General features: G+C 46.0%; 1 protein-coding gene across 1 annotated transcript; it reads left to right on the top strand.

Annotated features, from left to right (window-relative positions):
- The first annotated feature begins 13,595 nt into the window (after positions 1 to 13,595).
- LOC123042572 (uncharacterized) lies at positions 13,596 to 13,943 on the top strand. Its single transcript, XM_044465003.1, has one exon. It carries the CDS (start codon positions 13,596 to 13,598, stop codon positions 13,848 to 13,850), a length of 255 nt encoding a protein of 84 aa, XP_044320938.1. The 3' UTR covers positions 13,851 to 13,943.
- Positions 13,944 to 24,138: the final 10,195 nt, after the last annotated feature.

Here is a 24,138-nt window from a genome sequence, read left to right as displayed (position 1 = left end):
GCTTGCTGTTCCTCTATAGGCTTCTGATGCTACAAAGCGTGGTTGTAGCTAGCGAGCACACCTATATATGTAGTAGCACTCGTTGGCTGTTGATGCATCGTTGTCGAGTCTAGCTTGTTGGGTGAAGTTGGGCCTCGTACACAGCTCTCCTAGGCCAGGTCGTGCCCAGCGAAGGGTTACACAAGTTAGGTCACTGGATGCGGCAGGTCGATCGGGTAGGTAGGTGGGATTGAAACCCCTCAAAAGAAAATTTAGGTAGTAGGCGGGATTGAAAGCAAGACGGAAGTCGTCTCGCTTGGCGCCAACCAGTGTTGTGGATTTCCTCTGATTTCAGAGGTTTCAACATGTCCAGAGAATTTATCATTGATCGGCCGAAGCGAGCAGTTTTCATATTAGTTTACTTTTTCAATCGGTGGTGTGGTGATAGCTGGCAGCATATGCTTTTTTGCTTTCATGATATTCTTGTACATATTTCTATCTTTTATAACAACTAGTTGAATGCTCGTGTGATGCTACGGAGTAACAAAAAAACATAATGATTAAATATATGCTCTTATTCAGAACTAGAACGACAGTATCTTATTTCTATTCACCCCCTCCTTCCACCCACCTTTATTCTCACAACCATGTCTTAGCCCTCTTTCCAAATTCTTGTACTTGTACCGGTTATATAATTTTTTCTTGAGCCATGGGTGGCGACAGTCTGTTAGGTAACTCGAGCCATCTTACCTACGACTTATTAGTATGTGACTATGTGTCCACATACAATGCATGTCTCTGACAACACATATTAATTAAGGATTTAGACAAACTACCAGCCACAACAGTTATTTTTCTAATTCAACGTGTAACTTTCTTGGAAATTTGATGTGAACTGCACAATTCATTTTTCCTACTTGATACAAATAATTTGAATGCTCGCATCTCATGAATCAACATGCCTCACATAATGTGGTCACCAACCATATGTGGTCACCAACCCTATAATCTCTTATCTAAGTGCATGTGTTTCTCAATGTATGTGGTACCAAATATATAATCATTTGAAATTCATACCCATTACAATATATTACAATCAAAATTAGAAATATCCTTCTTGGAATACGATATATACTAAAAAGGTCCTTGCCGTTCTCTGAAACAAAACAAATAAACTTTGGTTCAGTCCTAAAACAGACAGCACTTATAAGAAATAAGCTTAGCATGCTTTGGAACTCGCTGTACTCTGCAGAACAATAGATCTCCATCAAGAAATGCTCGGCTGAGCTGGATGAGTTACTGCTTCGGGAAGAACTCATGTGGAGACAGAGATCTAGAGCCACTTACTTGAGGGAAGGAGACCGGAATACCAAGTGGTTCCAGAGGAAAGCCACCTAGAGGAACAAGAAAAACGACATAACCAAACTGAAAGACAGCTCTGGGGTGTGGAAGGAAGGCGAGAAAGAGATCAAGGAGATGGCAAGAGGTTTTTTCCGAGCATTGTATGAAAAAGAAGATGAGGTTTTCCCACATGAAATCTTGGACCATATTGAGAAGAAAATCACGGATGATGTTAACACGGAACTTACTAAACCGTTTTCTGCGAAGGAGGTTAGTGATGCTTTGTTCCAAATTGGCCCGCTCAAAGCCCCGGGTGCTGATGGATTCCCAGCTCGCTTCTTTCAGAGAAATTGGGAGGTGTTGAGGGACGACATTGTGAAAGGGGTTCTGGGTTTCTTTGACACTGGAGTTCTCCCGGATGGCCTGAATGATACGGTAATAGTTTTAATCCCGAAAAGCAAGGACCCTCAGACCCTCAAAGACTACCGGCCAATCAGCATGTGCAACGTCCTCTACAAAGTAATCTCCAAGTGCCTGGTTAATCGATTGCGGCCTCATTTAGATGGAATCATCTCTGAGACACAAAGTGCTTTCGTCCCGGGAAGATTGATCACGGACAATGCTGCCATTGCCTTTGAGTGTTTTCACAAGATCCAACACAGCAAGCATCCGCAGAACACTCATTGCGCGTACAAGCTTGACCTAGCTAAGGCCTATGATAGGGTGGATTGGGAGTTCCTAGAAGGCGTGATACCGAAAACGGGATTCAGTCAAAAGTGGGCAGGTTGGCTAATGCAATGCGTTAGGTCGGTCAGATACTCGGTGCGTTGCAATGGAGAGTTGCTTGAACCGTTTGTCACATCTCGAGGTTTGCATCAGGGAGATCCACTTAGCCCTTATCTCTTCCTGTTTATCGCGGATGGGTTGGTTAAGCTCATCAATCTGGAAATCTCACAAGGTAATTTGTCACCGCTTAAAATAGCAAGAAGCAGCCCCGGGATCTCTAACCTGCTCTTTGCAGACGACAGCTTACTCTTTTTTAAAGCGACGCCCGAGCAAGCCCTTACCGTGAAAAGAATCCTCTCATCCTTCCAGAGGGCCACCGGACAGTTGCTCAGCGAGAGTAAGTGTTCGATTCTTTTCAGCGAGGTGTGCCCCTTGAGTACAAGAGAGGACATAAAAGCAATTCTGGGGGTGGTATCCACGGCTTTTGAAGGGAAGTACCTAGGTCTTCCGACACCGGAGGGTAGAATGAAGGACGAGTGCTTCCAGCCCATCATGGACAGGCTCAAGAAGAGGTGTACAGATTGGTCGGAGAAAACCATGTCATATGCGGCCAAAGATGTCCAAGTGAAGTCAATTGTACAAGCACTGCCATGCTACACTACGGGAGTGTTTCTCCTCTCGATGGGTTTCTGTGAGAAGTACGAGAAGATGATCCGGGATTTCTGGTGGGGGGATGAAACGGGCCGCCGCAAAGTTCACTGGATGTCATGGGAGCGTATGACGAGGCCAAAGAGAGCGGGTGGTATTGGTTTTATAGACATGCACCTGTTCAATTTAGCCCTTCTTGCCAAACAAGGGTGGAGGCTGATTCAGAACCCGGAGAGTCTATGTGCCCGGGTGCTCAAGTCTAAATATTACCCAAACGGCAACCTGTTGAACACCGTCTTTGCGTCGGATGCGTCGCCTGTGTGGAGAGGTATTGAAGCAGGGCTGGAGTTGCTGAAAAAGGGCGTCATCTGGAGAGTGGGCAATGGAAGAGATATTCAGATCCAACGGGACCAGTGGTTACCAAGGAAAGAGGGTCTGATGACCGCGGCATTCATAAGAAGATCACGTCTTCGGTGGGTGAACCAACTCATGCTCCCAGATATGAAGGAATGGAATGTTCCACTTATCAAACAAATTTTCTACCCTTTCGATGCTGATGATATATGTAGAATCCCAATCCCTAGATCGGATGTGAGGGACTGCATTGCCTGGCACCCTGAGAAGAATGGGATATTCACAGTGAGGAGCGCTTATAAGTTGGCGGCGGCGGCAAAGAATAACGCGGCTTTGGAGGCCTCGAGCTCGACAAACAATTCGGAGGACCGTAGCATATGAGATTTGATTTGGAAAGTTGAGGTTCCCCCGAAGGTGAGAATCTTCGGTTGGAGGGTTGCAACCAACACTTTGGCCACGAAAAGGAACAAGTTCAGGCGTACGATCACGTTCGATGTGACGTGCGATATATGCGGCTGTGGGGATGAGGATGAACACCACGCAGTGGTGGGATGCACCAAGAGTAGGGCACTCAGGCACAAAATGAGGGAGGAGTGGGATATCCCATCGGAAAAGCATTTCCAGAATACTGGCGAAGATTGGCTACAGATCCTACTGAGCTCCGTTCCAAAAGATGTTCGCGTAAAAATCTTGTTGCTGCTATGGAGATGCTGGCACCTCCGTGAAAATTGCATACATGGGGATGGAAAGGAGCCGGTTTTAGTATCCGCCGCCTATCTGTCGAAGATGCATGACGAATGGAAGAACGTGGGTGTAGCCGGACAGGTGCTGGCCGGAAAGGACTCTGGGTTTCAGACAAAATCATGCCCAAGTACCCATACAACTCAAAGATATCAGTGGACTACACCACCGAGAGGCATAGCAAAACTGAACACCGATGCCTCTTTTCTCCCAAACACCAATCAGTGTTGGGGAGGCGCCGTCGCTCGAGATCACAAAGGACATGTCTACCTGTCGGTTGGAAGAGAGTTGGGCGAAGCTAATGACGCTCTGTAGGTGGAGGGGAAGGCGATCTTGATGGGTTTGCAAGCATTGGCACCTCGCTATAATGGGAACATTCTGATAGAGACTGACTGCAAATCTCTAGCGGATGATCTCCAAGGAAACGGCCAAGTCAGGTCAGCAAGTTATGGATTGATTATGGACATCAGATCGCTGCTTGGAGGTTTTCAGAGCAAGCAGATCACTCATGTTGATCGTCAGCGGAACTCCCTTGCACATGAGCTGGCAGCAGAAGCTAGAAGATCTGGGGACTTTTTTCTGATTGCTGATGTCCCTAATGGGTTGCGTAACTTGATGTTCTCTGAATGTAACCCCCTACTGGAGTAAGCTTGTTTACTCTAGTCCTCAAAAAAAAAACTACATAGCATCCTAGCTAGTGAGAACGTTCACTAAAACAAATTGACCTGTCCAAAAATGGTTTATGCAAAGTTAGTAAACAATATTAACCTAGCTAGTTCACTTAGTTAACCTAATGAACTAAATTCACCTAAGTTAATTAACCTAGAGGGAGGAGGAGGGAGGAGGGAGGAGGAGTACCTCTCGGTGGAGGACGGCAGGCCTGAGGGGCGGCCGACGGGGGAGGAGGGCCGGCGCGAGGGAGGGTGGCCGGCGGAGGAGGAGAGTCGGCGCGGGCAAGGGCGGTCGGCGGGAGAAGACCGGCGCGGGGGACAGAGCGCAGCAGAGGCGCGCGAGTGAGAGGTTGTGAGGGGGAGAGTGGGGTTTGTATGCATTTGTATGCCGAAAGAGCTACTGCTACGTTCAATAGCAGTAGCGCTTCCTACAAACAAGCGCTACTACTATGTCTGGCCTGCCGGCAATAGTCTGGCAATTGTAGTAGTACTGTGTTCTACGAACACAACGCTACTGGTAAGTGCATAGTAGGAGCGCTTACCTTGTGCGAGCGCTACTGAAAATTAGTAGCAACGGTGTTTCTCAAAAAGCGCTACTACTAAGCTTCTGTGTATAAGCATTTTCCTAGTAGTGTCATTTTAAATCATCTAACTTCCCGGCTGGTCACCCACCCTCTCACTACTCCAGCGTGGTCACGCTTAACTTCCATGTTCTATTCCTCTTAGTTTCCAAATCCGCACTTGTTGTTTACCTGACAATAGTAAGCTGTCAATCCTATTAACCCTCAGGAGTTTAGCTTGAGCATGAAGTCAACCGCTTCACCGTTTGAGTTTGAAACTATTATTCTAATAATAATAATTATTTAGTAACACTAATATTTCTTGAATAAGTAGTTTGACCATAGTTCGACCATAGTTTGACGATAGTTTTACTAGATTTGACCATAGTTTGACCAAAGTTTGACTAAAATTCAAAAATATTAAAATAATTATTTAGTAACACTAATATTGTTGAATAAGTAGTTTGAGCACAGTTTGATCAGATTTGACCAAAATTCAGAAAAACTGAAATTTGAGCATAACTTTTTTTCCTTTAAGAATCTAAGGATTCTAAAATTTTGCAAAACGGACTACGGCCGTCGAATTCGGATGCGGATTTTCATGCTGAACATTTTGATATATTATGCGTTTTTTTGACATCGTATGCAAAAGATATGGTCTTTTTACTTTGTCATAACACTTTTTTGCAAAACATGTCGAAATTTATGTTTTTAAATATCCGTAACTACTAGATGTAGTAACATAACTACACCTCGAAGGATTTTAATTTTTGAAGTTTTTTATCATTTTCTTTCATTTTTGAAAATTGCCCTTTAGTTCCGGTTTGTGTCTCCAACCGGGAATAAAGGTTAGACCCCTTTAGTCCCGGTTTGTGATACATACCGGGACTATAGGTTGGCCCTTTAGTGCCGCCTGCCATCACCCCTTTAGTCCCGGTTTGTGACACAGACCGGGACTATAGGTCACAAATGAACCGGGACTAATGCATAGCCGTCTGAACCGGGACTAATGGTCACATTAGTGCCGGTTCATTTACAAACCGGGATTAATGAGCTGCACATTAGGTCGTTTTTCTACTAGTGATTCTGCACGCGGGCTCAGTTGAGCCTGGTGTGAACAGTAAATTAGTTTTAAATAGCATAACAATTCAAAAAAATCAATTTTTTTTGTGGCGCAAGATGCTCATGTGCATGATGCCCTGTGCAAAATTTGGTGAAGTTTGGACTTTCAAGGAGCTTGTGGTAAAAAAGAAAAAAAATTGGGTGTATGAAAAACTTTTCGAAAGAACACTGTTCACACTTGCTTTTATCTTTTTTGCTACGAGCTCCTCGAATGTCCAAACACCCAAAAACATGCATGAACATCAAACATTTGATCATCTTGCACCACAAAAAATCTTTTTTGTGCTATTTGTTTTTATTTTACTGTTCACCAGGTGTAGATGAGCCCCGATACCAAATAGTAATATCGATGAGAGCATGCACTACTATAGCTTTGAATGTGATTTTTTTTTACCTTGTAAATTTTGCCAAAACTTGTCCTTCCAATTCGTTTCCAGTCAAAGAAGTTACCCGTTGTGGTGACAATATCTTCAAAGCTAACAGATGGGAAATTCTGATTCTCACCTCCAAATTAATTGGTGGAGCCAAGACAACCAACCATTAGTGTCTTCTGGATTTTCTTCTTTCGTCGGTTGCTTGCTATAGGTAAATACTTTGTTATTAACACTCAAACAACGAAGATGAATTTAAAACTAGTGACATTATTTATTCAACCTCAACATTTGCATATCTTCACAAGGAGTATGCATGTGAGCATTAATATGGATGCTATGGTCGGAAGCACAATCCTTGCCAATCTGCTATTATTTTGAACTACAAAATGAATCCAATAAAAGTTTAGTACATCTAATTTCTTAAACAAACACAATTTCCTGCATCAAGCCTTACTTGTAATAGTTTTTAGTTACTCGCACAAAGTAGCAAGACTAATCCATGGGCCGAATACCATGGTACCAGTAACCCCTTCAAACTAACTGCTAGGCTTATGGTAAATTGAGATTTATGCAACATTATGCTCATAGAGAAAAATTACAGTATATAATTTAGAGTTTTGTAAGCACCAAAATAATTGGTTGCAGATTGAAGAGTATTGGTGATTACTATCGCACTTTTAAGTCTATATATTTAGTAGATACACCATGTTTAAATGTTGGTCTTGATTTGATACCTAAACTATTTAAGTGAAAAACTCTACTAAATACAACCGCATGACACATCTAGTGTGGTGATAAAATAAGCTAGAAGGTGGTTGTGCATACTAGGAGAGTCGGCAAGTCGGAGGTATAGATTCTCACCATCGTTGGTTATACTTCCCACTGTCCAGAAGCCCCCCCCCCCCCCCCCAAATCAAGCACCTTGATTGGTCTGGCATAACGCTATTAATACCGGAGTTGCTGTAAGCATAGGCCATAATAGAGCAATTGTTGCTGCACTCAGCCATGCACTCTTCAAAGCTTCTATTTAGTATATGTCAAAAATTGTTTGGAACCTTCATTCTAGGTAAGGTCACAAAATGACTTTGCTTGCCACTTTCAACCAAGCGCGAACATTTCAGCACCGTTGTTCCTCTACATTCGCTAGAAAACATAAGTCTAGCTAGATCAAACCCATCGATGCAATGGCATGAAAGTTCAGCACCCTTGCAGTCGACATAGCAGAATGTGCTACACAAGGCGTAGCTTTCATAGCTACTAGCTAGGCGTGCAAAGATAATTGTCCATGAATAGCAATTATTCCAGCTAAGAGTCCTCAACACGCCCACATACAACGACTTGTCAGAGAAGGTGTATGTATAATAAAACCCATTACATGTGCTCCCAACCGTTTCATAGGAGCCGGATTCTCTATAGGATTAATCGATCCGATCGAGGTAGCATCAGGCCATGTAAGGGAAACTCTAACCGATCCCTTATAATCGATCAGAGGAGGAAAATTCTGTTTTACTCCTCTAACCAGGACCTAGCCAATCCCTTATCCGCCGTAAGGGAGTAAAATTTTACTCCACTCCCCAATTCTCTCCCTAAATTTACGCTGCCGATTGGCAGCTGAATAAAAGCCGAGCCGCTCCCTCGCATCGCCCCCCGAGCCTGCACTTTCGCCGGCGCGACCCTCGGTGACCCCTCGTCGGCCTCGCCACTGCCTCGTTGCCTCCCCTTACCTCCCCCACCTTTCCGCCCGACGTCCAGCCCTTGAGGCCCCCGTCCCCGTCGCCGGAACTAGGTGAACCGCCACCGCCATTGCCATTGTTGTTGATTCGTCAGATTGCTTCTTTTCTTCTTCTTTTTCTACCAGCCGCCGCATCTCACATTGATTGCACACCGCTGTAGGTCGTTCCCTCCGTCGTCGCCAGCCTGTTTGGTCAGAACAACACCGGTTGGCCGGTGCACCACCACTGCACCGCAAGTGTTCGACGAATTGTCTAGGTGAGTTTTTCTATCGTTTCTTTGTGAACCGAGGCATTTTGATTGAACCAAGCCGCTTGAATTCTAGATGAAAAGGTTGAGGGAGATGGCCTTGGAGGACTTGTCGTCATCCGAAGAGGGAGAAGACGACGATGACTTTGACACTATTTTAGGCATGGTGATGTTGTTCGGCACCGGAGGAGAGGATTATAGTTTGGCCGCATTCATGTCAACAGTGATAGAGCGAAGGGTCATGCGAAGATCATGAGAGACTACTTTGCCACAAAGCCAACCTATCTGGATAAGTACTTTCGTCGGTGCTTTCGGATGCACACAAGACTTTTTTCTCACCATTGCAAAAGCCCTTGAGAAATACGATGATTGGTTCAAGCTTTCGAGGAATGCATGTGGAGAGATAAGAGCAAGCCCTTTGATGAAATGCATTGCGTATGTTCGAGTCTTAGCATATGGGTGTTCGGCCAATGCAATCGATGACTATGTCCGCATTGGTGAAGACACAATCTTGGAGTCTGTTCGAAGATTCACTAAAGTAGTGATCGCTGTATTTGGCCCAGAGTACTTGAGAGCACCAACCGAGGAAGACACTCAGAGGATGATGACTGGGAGTGAAGCAAGAGGATGGCTAGAGATGCTTGGATCACTTGACTGTATGCACTGGACATGGAAGAGTTGTCCTGCAGGGCAGAAGGGTCAGTACACAAAGGCCACTGCATCGATCCAACGATCATTCTTGTGGCAGTTGCATCAAAGGATATTTGGATATGACATTCATTCTTTGGTTGTTTGGCTCTCACAATGACTTGAATGTGTTGTCGGTATCACCTCTGTTTTTTAGGCTTATTAAAGGTGAAGCTCCTACTTCTGACTACTCGGTCAACGAGCACAACTAGTCGATGGGTTACTACTTTGCGGATGGCATCTATCCACCATGGGTCACCTTGGTCAAAACAATTCCGCGTCCAAAAGGTAACAAAAACATTCACTTTTCCCAATGTCAAGAAGCTGCTAGGAAAGATGTAGCCTTCGTGTGCTTCAGAAGCGCTTTGCAATTGTTCGTGACCCTGGCGAGTACTGGAACTCCAAGGTTCTAGGGCAGATCATGACTTGTTGAATCATATTGGATAACATCATCATTGGGGATGGGAGAGTTATGCCTAAGAAGTTTCAGTACATCACCAACGGGACTCCGGCTAAGCCAGATTATGCTAAGAACAGAATCTTGGCATTCTTTGAGGAGCATCCCAAGATTGAGAACCGTCAAGTTCATTCTCAGCTCCAACAAGATCTAGTTAAGCATCATTGGTAGCTTCTTAGTGAGTCCTAGTTGTTCTATCACATGCTACTTTGTTACATTTGAATCATTCGGCGTGTTTAAATTTGAATAATTTGGACTGTAAACTTTGAATTTGGTTTGTAAACTATATTGATGATTTGCTTGAACATTCACATTTATGTTTAGTTTATATATGTGTGCTAATCTGTAGTTGCAACTTATACTAGAATTGCAAAATTTAGAAAAAAAACTCCATTAAATATACGGATCGGCTAGGTCCGGCCGAAACTTATGTTAGTGGAATATATATACTTTACTAAGATTTTACTTCACCGGATACTCCACTATTTTTAGGGGATCTGTTAGAGTTATCCTAAGAGCATCTTCAACAGACGCGCTATATAAGCCGCCCGCTAAAAAAGATGCCTATATAGCGCGCGCGACCAAAAACAGGGCTCCAACAGTAGCTAAATAGAGCATGCACAAAACGAAGATGTAAATTTTGCGCGGGGCTGTAATTTTGGGGCGCCGACTTGTGCGCGCGGGCTGCTGCATGTGGAGCCGACGGGTTGGGCACCGTGTTTTTGTGCGTCTGGCAAACCTCCCGCGCGCAAAAACACTATCTAAGCGGTGTAGAACTTTTTTAGGGCACCGCCAGCGCGTATCTGTTGGAGATGCTCTAAGATGTTTATATATGCCTGTAAGATTAAACCTACCTTTTTCGAAAGAAAAAACACCACAACCCCTTGCGGTTGCGGAGACCGAGTCTACAAGGAGAAATTTCCCGTGCTCACTTGGCAGCCTAGCCAACGTACGCGGTGGCGGTGCGTTTGATGGTTGCACGGTGAGACACCACGTTGGCTAGCCTCCTAGCCAACGTACGGGAGCCAAGCTGAGCCGCGTTTTCCACCTGCTCCGTCCTTAGGACGGGACTCGGAGGAAGGGAGGAATGGAAGGAACGCGTCCAACGACCCTTGGCACACACTCAATTCGCGGTCGCCACTACACGGCCATAGCACCGGCGGCCAAATTTCGTGTTTTGACCTTCTCCATAAACTTTAGCCGGATCTAACTCTCGTCTCAAAAAAATTCGGGATCTGACCCTTTTTCTATCGACGAGGTTGACGACGGTAAGGTATATATAACTGCCTACCGCCGGGATCCCTGATGGTAGGACTTGACTATGCCGTCACCTCCGTTTGACATGAAAAATACCCTACCACCGAAGGCCCTTGCCGTAGGTTGTGCAACCCTACCGTCAATGAATATGGCGGTAGGCTGCTTCTATGTGTGTGAATCGTCCTCATGGCGCCCATGCATGCAGCACATCCAACCATCTCATGCATGCAGCACATTCATCAATTCATCTCATGCATGCCCATTTGCTCCCCCATCAATCCACACGAGACTTGCCTGCTCCCTGCTCGTGTGCCCATTCATGCTCTCGCGTACGTGGCTTGATTTGATTGGAACAAAATAAGGTCCGGTCCGACCCTTTTAAAATCAGGAAGGAGAAGATTAGATTAGAAAAAAAAAAATAATCGTAGGATAAAGTGGAAGCACGGATGAAAGCATTGGAAGGGAGCAGGGCAAGCCGAATCCCATCAATCCATCCCATGCATGCACACGGTGCTGATGCATTCAGATCGCTCCATGCATGCATCATATCCATCCATCCATCCCTCTCGTGCATGCACACAACAGCCCACATGCACCGCTATTTTTAGTATTTTTTAAGCAACCCACTATCTGCTTAGATGAGCAGCACGGGATAACGCAGGCTTTTGCAGTGCAACACAGTTGTTTGAGACCCTGCCGCCAGGGCGGTAGAGTATTTTTCACGTTAGGCGGACTTCACGGTGCAGTCAAACCCTACCGCAAGAGATTCTGGTGTTAGGTAGTTAAACCTTACCGCTAGAATCACTGGCGGTAGAAAAAAGGGTCAGATCTTAAATTTTTTGAGACAAGGGTCAAATCCATCTAAAGTTTACGAAAAGGGTCAAAACACGAGATTTGGCCACCACCGGCCGACCCTCCCTTCCCTTCGGTTGACCGTACCGTCCGTTTCCACATTTAGCTTTCTGGCAATTTCTCGTATTCCACCGGCAGGCGGCAGTCATGTTGTTTGCTTGTTTCTACTCACATGTGGACCCACACTCGAAGCGTCTACGGTCTACCGCTGCCTACTATGGTCCATGTGTAGGAGTACAATTAATTAGGTAAACGTTTGAATCCGGCGCGCCGGCCAAACTTTGCGTCGGTCCCGCGGGACGTGGGATCAAATCTGATCCAACTGATCACTTCTCCCCTCGCGCAGGCCCACTCCTCCTTATCTCTTCCGATTCGTCGTCAACCACACCCATCTTCCCATCGTAGTTGGCATGGCTACTACCTTCGACGCCAGGCCATGCTGCAATCGAAAACAGCAAAAGCTGGAACTGATGGCACACAGTGCTGGAAGCAGCAGCGAGGCATGCTGCGACTGGCAGCAGGGATGTGGTGAAAGCTTCAACCGACATGGAAAAAAGCTTCAACCTGCATGAAAAAAGCTTCAACCGTGGAAAAATCATCAACTAGCTTAGCATGAAAATAGCTTCAACCGCGGAAAAAGCTTCAACAGGTGAAGGAGAAAGCTTCAACCATGGAGAAAAGCTTCAATGGGCAACTGCGAAATAAAATCTTTGAGTAGCACGGAAAAAAGCTTGAACCAGTGTGTGAAAAAGCTTCAATGGCCATGGAAAAAATCTTCAAACCCTGGAAATAGCTTCAACCATCGGGAAAAAAGCTTCAACTGACATGGAAAAAAGCTTCAACCGATACGGCATGCCGACGATGGTGCAAGCGGTGACGCTGGGAGTGTGGCTGACAGCATGGCGGTGTTGTATTGGCGTGCTAGGACGGCAGTGGCTGATTGTCGCAAACGACGAAAGCGTCGGGCGACGACAGCGAGGGCCGAGCCGGTGGTAGGGGTGGAGGTGAGGAGGTGCGGGGGTGTGTGGGACATGCACGTAGGGAGTGGGTCGGGTGGGGAGGAGATGCGGGGAGTGGAGCAAGGGAGGGGACGACCGAGTTCAACGCGAACCGTTTTTGACGTGATCGTGTGGGGAGGAGATCCAACAGTCGTGGTGGTACTGTGCAGGTCGGATTCAACGGCCTGGAGGCGACCGGCGGAGTGTTTGGGCTGGCGCGCCCGCACCTAGTACTGGCCTATTAATTAGACTCGAGTCTAAACTAGATTGATCTCCTCCTGAACGCCTAGGCCTAGTTTTTTACTTTTCATGTGGTAAGCAATTCAAACTATTCAAAAATAACGCCTAGGCCTAGTTAGTTACTCTTATGCGGACGGAGGCAGTATGCACGAGACAAACGAGTTTGGTATGACTTAACCAAAGCTCATCTAACAAATGGATCGGATGAGTTGCTTTCATTAAAAAAAAATAGAAATTTCTCAAAAACAAATTACAAAAATAGAACAGCTGCTTGTACAAGATTATATGGATCCCACTGTGGAACAAGAACAACCCATCTTTTCCATGTTGGCGCCTCTCTTCTCTAACCATGTTTTTTTTTAGGGGAAATCTCTAACCAAGTCAACACAAAAGGAGTGATGAGAACATTCGTAGCCACTCCTTCCCTTCCACCTCACTCAGCCTCCCCGTTTGACCCCTTCCACCCAACACTCACCGCAAACTCCCATCACAGATGGACACAAAAAGACCATCTCCTTTTCTTCTCCAAGAAAGATCTCTCATCGCTCAGGTCTCAGCTCACAGCCAGTCCCTGCACCGGCCCTCTCCTCCTCGTCGCTCGCGAAACAATGGCTTCTTCTTCTTCTTCCAGCCCCCGAAGCAGCAGCGTAGCCACGTGCCTCGTGCTGGCTCTCCTGGTCGTCAGCCTCAGAGAAGCCTCCGCCTGGCGCCCGCTCCGGCCGGCCGGCGACGTGTCCAGCGGTAGCGAGCTGAGGGACCAGGCGATCGTTGACAGGTACCCGCCACTTTTGCCCACCATGCTGCCGAGGGGCCCGGCACCTCCGTCCGCCCCAAGCGGCGGCACCAACGAGGCCGGGAACTGATTAAGCAAGCACAAGGTTTTGCCGTAGGATGGACCTGTCGATCTACAGAATTCGTTAGGCACTAATAGTTGAACAGGATTCTTTGAGTGGGAAACGGACATAGGTCCCCCAAAATTATACCTTCATTCTTTCGTTTGTCCCTTCAAGTATTTGATTGAAAGAGTTCTGTCTTGACTCATTCAGAATCGATTGTTCATAATCACCGACTAAAGATGATACTGGCAGCAAAAATATCCCAGCTCCTGACCTCTGCAACAACTTTAGAAGATCAGTTTTACAATCCACAAAGATAATTAGGAAAGGAAAAATCAGTAATACCATTCTTGCCTGAAGAATTTACCCAAGAAAAAGAAATTACATGAATGCTGACTTGGAGCGAAGGTAGCTCCTCTGGATTCCATCTCCACTCCTCCTGGGATGCTATTTTTCCAAAAACTCCAAAATCGTGCCAAGTAATTTTTCTTTTAGACTAGAGTACTGAATGTGGTTAGCCAGAAAATGCTATAATGTATAATTTATATGACACTCTTTAGAGATTACTAGAAGACTGCCCCGCGCGCTGCTGCGGGAGTTTGTATGAAATAAAAATGTGGTATGAACTAATAAACCAAGCTAATGGCTTTACAATTTCTCCTAGAAAGATAATTTTTTATCAATACTTTTAAAATAAATAAATAAATTTACATCTCTATGTATAAGTGCAGAATTGGATGAAAACAAAACAAAATATGCATAGTGCTAGTACTGGAGTATGAGCCGCATGCATGCATCAGTTTTTATTCGATTAAAACACTCTTTAGGCATCATCTACTATATGCACTGCATGCGTTGGTGGCTCTTAATGGGTAGATCCAATGGCTAATGTAGTCCAATCGAGTATATCCAACGGCTAAACTAATTTAGGTGATGTGGTTCAAGGATAAGCAAGAGAATTCTTAGTAGTGGGGGCGAGCTATTTAGATATAACAGATAATAGATTATCGTTTTCCATATTCGCAGTTATCTAGCACGTTCTGACAGCTCGAAAAACCAATCGAGTCAATTGGCGAATTAAAATAAGGGATCACTGTTGGAAGTTTCACGGGTATTTTCATACTCACAGCTCAAGCAGCCAATATTTGTACGTACATGACTTGGCATGTTAAATGATAGGCTTGTTTAGGTTGTAACGTGACACGTATGTGGTCAGTGTATAATGCGTGCGTATTGTGTTATATCTAGGCAAGTTGTTAAAGTAGATAGATCCTCTCTTGTATAGCCTTGGAGTATGGATCAAGTCTACAACAACCTAGCAGCATCATGTAACTTGTTTGCCTATTTAACACGCACGTGTCCCTGCGGTATGCATACGCTTCCACATCTTAGCTTTTACATGGTAACCAGAGCCATCCTCGAGCGCATCCATGGAAGCGTCTTCAAGCTCCTTCCCATCCTCGCCATTCGTGCACGCCGCCACCGAGAAGGTCACGAAGGGCAACCAAGCTCTATGGCGGGCGACGGTGCTCTCGGCCATCCGGGGAGCACAGATGGCCAAGTACCTCGACGTCGAGCAGCCACCACCTCCCATGCAGATCGATGTGACCTCGTCTGATGGCAAGATGACGGCAAAGGCGCCGAACCCTGAGTTCCAAATCTGGTATGCTCAAGATCAACAAGTCTTCTCCTATCTCCTGACGACCCTTCCTCGTGAGATAGCCATCCAGGTCGCCTCGTGTCACACCTTTGCCGAGCTCTAGAACACGGTGGAAGGGATGCTTGCATCTCACACCCGTTCCCAGACCACCAACATCCGGATCGCCCTCGCCAACTTGCAGAAGGGCAACTCCTCCATCACCGACTACGTGGGGAAGATCAAGTCCCTCTGCGACGAACTGATCGCCTCAGGGAAGAAGGTGGATGATGATGACATCGTCTCTCACATCCTGGCCGGGCTAGATGAAGACTTCGACCCGGTGGTGTCCGCCATGTGTTCCCGGGTGGAGTCGGTGACCGTGGCCTAGCTGTTTTCATAGCCTAAGCTTCGAAACGAGGCTCAATCTTCGCGGCGGAGGTTCCCAGTCCTCTGCCAACGCCGCTACTCGAGGCCGTAGAAACGGCGGCGGCGGTGGTGATCGCGATCGCAGACAAGGCGACAATGGTGGTGACCGCGGCGGGCGCGGCGGCTACTCCAAACCTGGAGGTCGCGGCGGCGGACATGGCGGCAACAACGCCGGTGGTGGAGGCAATTACAACAACAATCATGCTTCTGCCCCTAAGGTCCAGTGCCAGATCTGTGGCAAGATGGGCCATCCAGCCTGGAAGTGCTGGAAGCGCTACGATGAATCCTACAAAGGCGTGGAGGAGAAGTCGGCCAACATTGTTGCAGCATAGTATGGGGTTGACACGAACTGGTACCTGGACAGTGGTGCCACCGATCACATCACAGGAGATCTTGAAAAGCTGACTGTGCGAGATCGTTACTGGAAACGAGTAGATTCATACTGCCAGTGGATCAGGTATGGTTATCAAACACATTGGTCATTCAGCTATTCATACTCCTGACCGAGATCTTTTTCTAAATAATATCCTTCATGTACCTCAAGCCAACAAAAGCCTAATTTCCACTAGCCACCTTGCTGTTGACAACGATTCCAAATTCACCCCTATTCTTTTCTTGTCAAGGAACGGGAAACGAAGAAGGTGCTCCTTTGAGGCAAGGGTAGCAGAGGACTCTACCCGGTTAGGCACACGGGATCCGACGCCAAGAAGCATATGCTCAGTGCCACCAAGCTATCTCCGGATAGGTGGCATTGGCGTTTAGGCCACCCAGCTCCTCTTATTTTTAGCAAAATCATTAGCAAGAATAATCTCCCGTGTGCAGATTCTTTCAATAAAGATTCTGTATGTGACGTCTGTCAAAATGGCAAAAGTCACCGGTTGCCTTATCCCAAGTCAATAAGTGAATCAAAATTTCCTTTTGAACTTGTGTTTTCTGATGTTTGGGGTCCTGCTATTGAAATAGTAGGAAGGAAGAAATATTATGTGAGTTTCATTGACGATTTCAGTAAATTCACATGGATATATTTGATTAAACACAAGTTTCAAGTCTTTCAAAAGTTTCATGACTTTCAATACCTAGTAGAGCGCCAATTTAATCGCAAGATCCTTGCTCTACAAACAGACTGGGGAGGGGAGTATGAAAAGTTGAACTCCTTCTTCACCAAGATAGGTATATCTCATCACGTTTCGTGCCCTCACGCTCACCAACAAAATGGGGCAGCTGAGAGAAAACATCGACATATTGTCGAAGTGGGTTTATCTCTTCTTACTCAAGCCTATATGCCCTTAAAATTTTGGGATGAGGCCTTCATTGTCGCAACCCATTTGATAACCCGGATTCCTAGCAAAGTCATCAAGTTTGAGACACTCTTTGAAAAAAAATTCCATGAAAAACCCAACTATTCCATCCTTAGAATCTTTGGGTGTGCCTGCTGGCCAAATCTCCGACCCTACAATAAGCACAAGCTTCAATGCCGTTCTAAGCAATGTGCTTTCCTTGGGTATAGAAATCTCCATAAAGGGTTTAAATGTCTTGACATATCCACTGGACGTGTTTATATCTCCAGAGATGTTATTTTTGATGAAAATATTTTTCCCTTTTCTAGTCTTCATCCAAACGCCAGCGCTCGTCTTCGTGCCAAAATTCTACTACTCTCTCCAGAGTTATTAAATCCTTCTGATCATGGAGGTGAATGTTATGATGATCATGTGTTTAATAATCTTAATCCTGCCACTAATGGAGGTTGTGCGGATGAAAACAGTGAAAAAATAGCACTCCAAATCGTGATTTTATGCAGCATATGCGTCCAAACTGGACCGACACGAGACCCGAGGCGGATCCTGCTGCTACGCCTGCTCCCGAGAGATTCGACGGCGGCGCAAAACCTGGCGCGGAAACTGACTCGGGCGCGCTCCCGACACGGCCAGGCGCGTGACACGCAGCGCCAATCGCCCATTCGGGGCGGTAGTTTCGATACAGCCGCACCCTCCTCCGACAGCTGGCGGTGATCGACTGGGTCCGGGTCGCCATCCCCTATAGGCAATGATGGCGCGCTCCCGACACGAAGCTCTGCACGTCTGTCGCCTGTGCCAGATTCGGTGGAACCAGCTCCTGGCACACGGGCGCGTGATCCTACGCCCGACCGAGTGACAGCCGAGGAGGATTCTCTGGTGGTACAAGGTGGTGGATTTTCTACGCCAACCACTGGATCTCCTGCAGCTACAAACTCTGAACGCCCAATACACGGGCTAAACAAGGTATATTGAAGCCCAAAGTTCCTAATGATGGAACTGCCAGGTTTGACAAGAATATTAAAGTTGTAAACTTTGCTGTCACTCAAGAACCTCGTGATCCAGTAGAAGCATTGCAAGATAAAAATTGGAAAAATGCTATGGAAGTAGAATATGATGCACTCATGAAAAATAAAACCTGGCATCTAGTTCCACCTAGACTAGGTAGAGACATTATAGATTGTAAATGGGTGTATAAAGTCAAAAGAAAATCTGATGGCACTATAGATAGGTACAAGGCTAGATTAGTGGCTAAAGGCTTTAAGCAGCGTTATGGTATTGACTATGAAGATACATTTAGTCCAGTTGTTAAAGTAGCCACTATCAGGATGGTTCTATCTATTGCTATGTCCATGGGATGGAGCCTTCGCCAATTGGATGTACAGAATGCGTTTTTACATGGCGTTCTCGAGGAAGAGGTTTATATGCGACAACCACCTGGTTTTGTGGATAATACTAAACCACAACATGTGTGTAGGTTGGACAAAGCTTTATATGGGTTAAAACAGGCATCCAGGGCGTGGTATTCAAGATTGAATTAAAAGCTACAACAAATCGGCTTTCGGCCCTCCAAGCGAGACACCTCCTTGTTCTATTTCAGGAAAGGGAAGGTGATCATCTTTATGCTCATTTATGTAGATGACATAATTGTTGCTAGTTCCTCTCAAGAGGCTACCTCAGCTTTGCTTAAGAATCCAAAAAGTGAATTTGCCTTAAAGGACTTAGGTGAGTTGCACTATTTCCTAGGCATTGAAGTAAAAAAGATAGATGATGGTATTCTGCTAACCCAAGAAAAATATGCAACAGAGGTACTTAAACGTGTAGGGATGAAGGATTGTAAACCCTCTAGTACACCTCTGTCTACTACTAAACAATTGTCATTGCATGAAGGGGAATTGCTAAGTCCAGAGGAATGGACAAAATACAGAAATGTAGTAGGGGCACTACAGTACTTAACTTTGACAAGACCTGATATAGCTTTCTCTGTTAATAAGGTCTGTCAATTTTTGCATTCTCCTACATCTCTGCATTGGACAACTGTTAAGAGGATACTAAGATATATTCAAGGAAGTGCTGGAACTGGCCTGAAAATATGTAAGTCACCATCAACAATAGTAAGTACCTTCTCTGATGTAGATTGGGCAGGATGTCCTAATGACAGAAGGTCTACTGGTGGGTTTGCTGTTTTCTTTGGTTCTAACCTTGTATCTTGGAATGCAAAGAAGCAAGCTACAGTTTCACGTTCTAGCACTGAAGCAGAATACAAGTCATTGGCAAATGCAACAGCTGAGGTAATGTGGGTGGAAACCTTACTCGATGAATTGGGAATTGCAAGACCACGTGTCTCTTGCTTGTGGTGTAATAATTTGGGAGCAACTTATCTCTCTGCAAATCCTGTGTTTCATGCAAGAACAAAGCATATAGAAATTGATTTTCATTTTGTTCGTGAATGAGTTGCAAATAAGCTCTTGGACATTAGGTTTATTCCAATATGAGATCAAATAGATGATGGCTTCACGAAGCCTCTACAAGCTCGACAACTTCAAGCCTTTAAGAACAATCTCAACCATGAAATGTTTAGATTGAGGGAGGATGTTAAATGATAGGCTTGTTTAGGTTGTAACGTGACACGTATGTGGCACTACTAGGAAAAGGGCTATAGATAGGATTGATACTAATGGCGCACCTGGTAAGCAGTGCGCCGCTACTATATACTAATGGCGCACCGGTCGAAGGTGCGCCATTAGTGTGGAAGACACTAATGGCGCACCAGGCACACGGTGCGCCACTAGTATTGATTTTTTTTTCATTTTTCCATACACTCTAATGGCGCATGGTGCCAAAGTGCGCCATTACTAGTTCTACCAAGTAATGGCGCACCTTGTAAGCAGTGCGCCATTAGTATATATTTTTTTTTTACTTTTTTGCAAAACTGCTAATGGCGCACCGTGTATATTTTCATGGACACTTTTTGATCTCGATCTCGATCCCACCCGCACCCTCCCCCGCTAGCTCCACCGCCGCGGACGAACCACCGCAACCCTCCTCCGCTCCACCGCCGCCGACGAGCACCCGGCCCCCCCGCACCCTCCCCCGCTCCACCGCCGCCAACGGGCACCCCCCGCACGCTCCCCCGCTAGCTCCACCGCCGCCGACGACCCACCGCAACCCTCCCCCGCTCCACCGCCGCCGACGAGCACCCCCCCCCCCCCCCCGCACCCTCCCCCGCTCCACCGCCGCCAACGGGCACCCCCCGCTCCACTGCCGCCGCCGATGATATTTCCAAGTAACAAATTTGAACATATTTTTTAAAAAATTATTACTGTTTTTATAAAAAAATATTACTGTTATGATTTAAACAAGTTTGAACATATTTAAACACAAATAAATATAAAAAACAGCATTTTAAATGCATAAAAAAAATATTGGGGAGCCTGGGAATCAAACCCAGGACCTCCTGGTGTGTGTGCTGCGTGCTGACCAGTCGGGCTAGTGGGTGGGTTTTGTTGTAGATAGGGTTAGGTTGTAGAAGGGCTAGTGGGCTAGATTAAAACAAAATTCTAATGGCACACTGGGCGCTGGTGCGCCATTAGAGTAGTCGTACTTATGGCGCACGAGATGGTGGTGCGCCATTAGAATAGTCGTACACTAATTAAATCCCCAATCTCTCTAATCTCTCCCCTGCCTCATCGATCTCACCCGCTGCCCCCCGTGTTCGCCGTCCCCCTCGCCACCCCCCTCGCCTCCTTCGCCATCCCCGAGCCGAGCCCCGAAGCTGCGCCTCCGCCCGCCTCCTCCTCTCTTCTCCCGCGACCTCCCGCCTACCCCCTCTCAACCGCCCCGTCCCCTCAGCGCCGCCCGCCGTCTCCCCGAACCCTAGCTCCGCCTGCGTCGGGGACGACCACCTCGTCGGCCTCACCAGGCCGCAGGCCCTCAAGCCCCACGCCGTCCTCGGCCTCGCCCTCTCCACCAGCGGCGCCCCTTCCTCCGCCCCTGCAGCGCAGCAGCAGCAGTAAACAGCCTGCAGGTAAGATGATGATGGTTTTCCATGAGGTTATCGAGGAGCTGCCGGCCTGTGTTCATTCTGGTGGGGAGAATGCAGTAGATGATCTTTTTTTCGGCCTGCATTGCGCTCCGCTGCTATGAACTTTTGAAAGTACCGCGCGACGGAAGCCACTGCAAGCTATTATGTGTTTCTCTGAATGTTGTGTTTCTTCAGTTCTTTATCCATTCTTCGTTCTTGCTGAATGTCATGCTAATTTAGTTTGTTTTTGTTTTGCACATCGGTAGGCAAAGCCTAGTGTTTGTTTCAGACATTTACTGAAACTGAACCAAGGAAATTTGGATTTCATAGTTACAGTTGTAGGAAAAGGTCATATTATGAGTGAAATATATTTAAAATGTCTATTTAGTTCTATTTTCAGATATAACCTTGTAAGTAGAAACATGTATAACTCAAGTAAACCATACATCTAGTTAATATTGCACAGGCAACAATGTTAAGTCTTACTATGAACCTAGCAATGAAAATGATGAAGCTCCTGTCAAATTTTGACATATCTTAAGTTCTTAACAAGACATGTTTGTCGTCTTTTAGCTACTGTGATGAGATTTTGGTACCTGTACATTCCTTGTACCAACTTAGGCAAATAATAATTTATTTGTTTTTGTGACAGTTGGTTGAGCACATCTTCTAGCCTCTTGTGAATATATCTGGGACAACGCTTCACATCAGGCAGGTATATACTGCTTCAGTTTTGAGTGAAATCCTCTGCCATAGCCCCTGCCCCAGATGAAGTGAGCTATATATGTGTATGATGATCCTTCTTTCCTAAAAGTGAGATTGCCATATGTAGTTCAGAACTGACCTACCTAAGGTTATTTTCCTACTGAATGATGATATTATTATGATGATATTTTCCTACTGATTATAATTTGTACCTGTGTACTAGCACTGTGTCATATTCTTCCATTACAAGTAGTACAAGGCTAGTACTAGTAGTGCTACTCTCTTACTGCCAGTGACAGTCTATCGAGGTCATTAACTCCAACTCAAGTGGGCATAATTCTCTGCAGTAGTATAGCACTTGCAGTAGTATGGCACTTGCAGTAGTGCGGGACAATAGTAGTTTACTGCAAGTTTCAGTTAATTAGCTGGATTAAAAAAGATGCTTGGTGATCTGCAGGAGTAGGACAAGCAAATCTGCTTGAAAATTTGTTTATTCAAAGTAAATGAACATTTTACTGCTAGTGTACTGATAGTGTAATCTAGCTATTGTACTGATATTTCTGTTTCTTTGAACATTTTACTATCAATAAAAATGATGTACTGCTGCTTTCAGTTAATTCAAATTAGCTAAAACCTTTTACTGTCAAATAGTGCTAATGTTTACTCTATGAAATAAACTACTCCATGTCAAATAAACCTTGCTAGGTGAATCTTGTTTGCATTAGGAGTAGTTGCTGGAAATTTACTGAATTTTGTTATGTGCTTTGTGGTGCTAGTTTGCTGGGTTTTGTCTCCGACCATTGTGTCGTGATGAATTTGCAGGTACCCCGAGAGGCCCTTGAGTTTGCCGGAATGTCGATTAACTTCCGTTTCGGCAAATTCGGGTACTCCATATGTCCTATTTTCAGCAAAGGTAATGCTGAAATTTTCCGTGAATTTTAGCATTACTTTGCTAAAAATAGGACATATGGGGTACTTGCGACCAATGCCTGTTATCATGCATGGGTACTAATTGGTCTCTTCTGCTGCTTATCAGAGATGGCAGGAAGCAGCCACCGTCGATCTGCGACACCGCAGTACGAGTTGGATGCTTCCGAGTTCTTCACTATCATACTTGAGGCTTCAGTATCATCCATGACACAGGTATATAAAATGAGAGATCTCCCCTTCACCCATCTCATTATGATATCTGTTGTTTGCTACATCACTCATTGTCCCAAACTGCAGAGGCTGCCTGACAGTTTTATGAACATGCTGATGGGTGAAGATCCGCCAAATAATGTGAAGCTGCGAAAGGCCGGCAGCGGGTTTCGCAGGCAGTGGGATGTGCAGTTGGTGATCAAGAAGGGCCACATGTACTTGTCTCGTGGGTGGGAGAAGTTCTACCGTGCCTATGACCTGCAGCTGGGGTACTTCCTTCTCTTCAGGTACGACGGCGACGCCAACATGCTCATCGTGAAGGTGTTCAACAAGACTATGTGTCGCATGCGCTATGCTGCCGATGATGATGCCGGTACGTTCTGCCTCTTCTTATTCCTCTACATTTGGCTTTGTCTCACATCGATTGTTAACGGTCATTGTTGCATTTTGGACAGGTAATGGGAGCAGCAGCAGCGACACTGGCTACAGCCAAAGCAGCAGCGACTATGGCTGTAGCGAAAGCAGCAGCGATTCTGGCTGTAGCGAAAGCAGCAGCGATTCTGGCTGTAGCGAAAGCAGCAGCGATTCTGGCAGCAGCATAGACAACAAGAAGGATGATCCGTACTGGAGTGCGGGAGAAGAGGAGCAGAGTGAGGATGAGGAGCTGCAGGATGACGATGGGCATCAGGCGGAGGATGACCTAGCGCTGGTGGTGGCTGACCAAGGGCAAGAGATGGTGGTGGCTGACCATGGGCAAGAGATGGAGGTGGCTGAGGATGACCTAGCGATGGTCGTGCCTGAAGGTGGCCTCGCGATGGTGGTGGTGCCTGACAATGACCACGCACCGGTGGTGGCGCCGGCGATCCCACAGCTGGGCGACATGACCACGCCAATTGTGGTAGAAGACTACATCCCACTGCCTCCATTGCCTCCACCGCCTCGCCGCTCTAGGCGCATCAGGGAGAGGAAGGAGAAGAAGGAGAAGAACAATGCATGAGAACTGAACTTTGTCAGGTATGTCAGATCTCCTATAGGTTAGCTATCCAAAATGATATATATATATATACTTAGTTATCTATGTTATCTCTA

This window comes from Triticum aestivum, chromosome 2B, assembly GCF_018294505.1.
Source record: "Triticum aestivum cultivar Chinese Spring chromosome 2B, IWGSC CS RefSeq v2.1, whole genome shotgun sequence".
NCBI classification, from domain to species: Eukaryota; Viridiplantae; Streptophyta; class Magnoliopsida; order Poales; family Poaceae; genus Triticum; species Triticum aestivum.
The sequence above is the reverse complement of the archived record's forward strand: the minus strand, read 5'-3'. Positions and strand labels throughout refer to the sequence as shown.

Excerpts from the sequence above, each read along its gene's own strand:
- LOC123042572 (XM_044465003.1), top strand. The coding sequence starts at position 13,596 with ATGGCTTCTTCTTCTTCTTCCAGCCCCCGAAGCAGCAGCGTAGCCACG.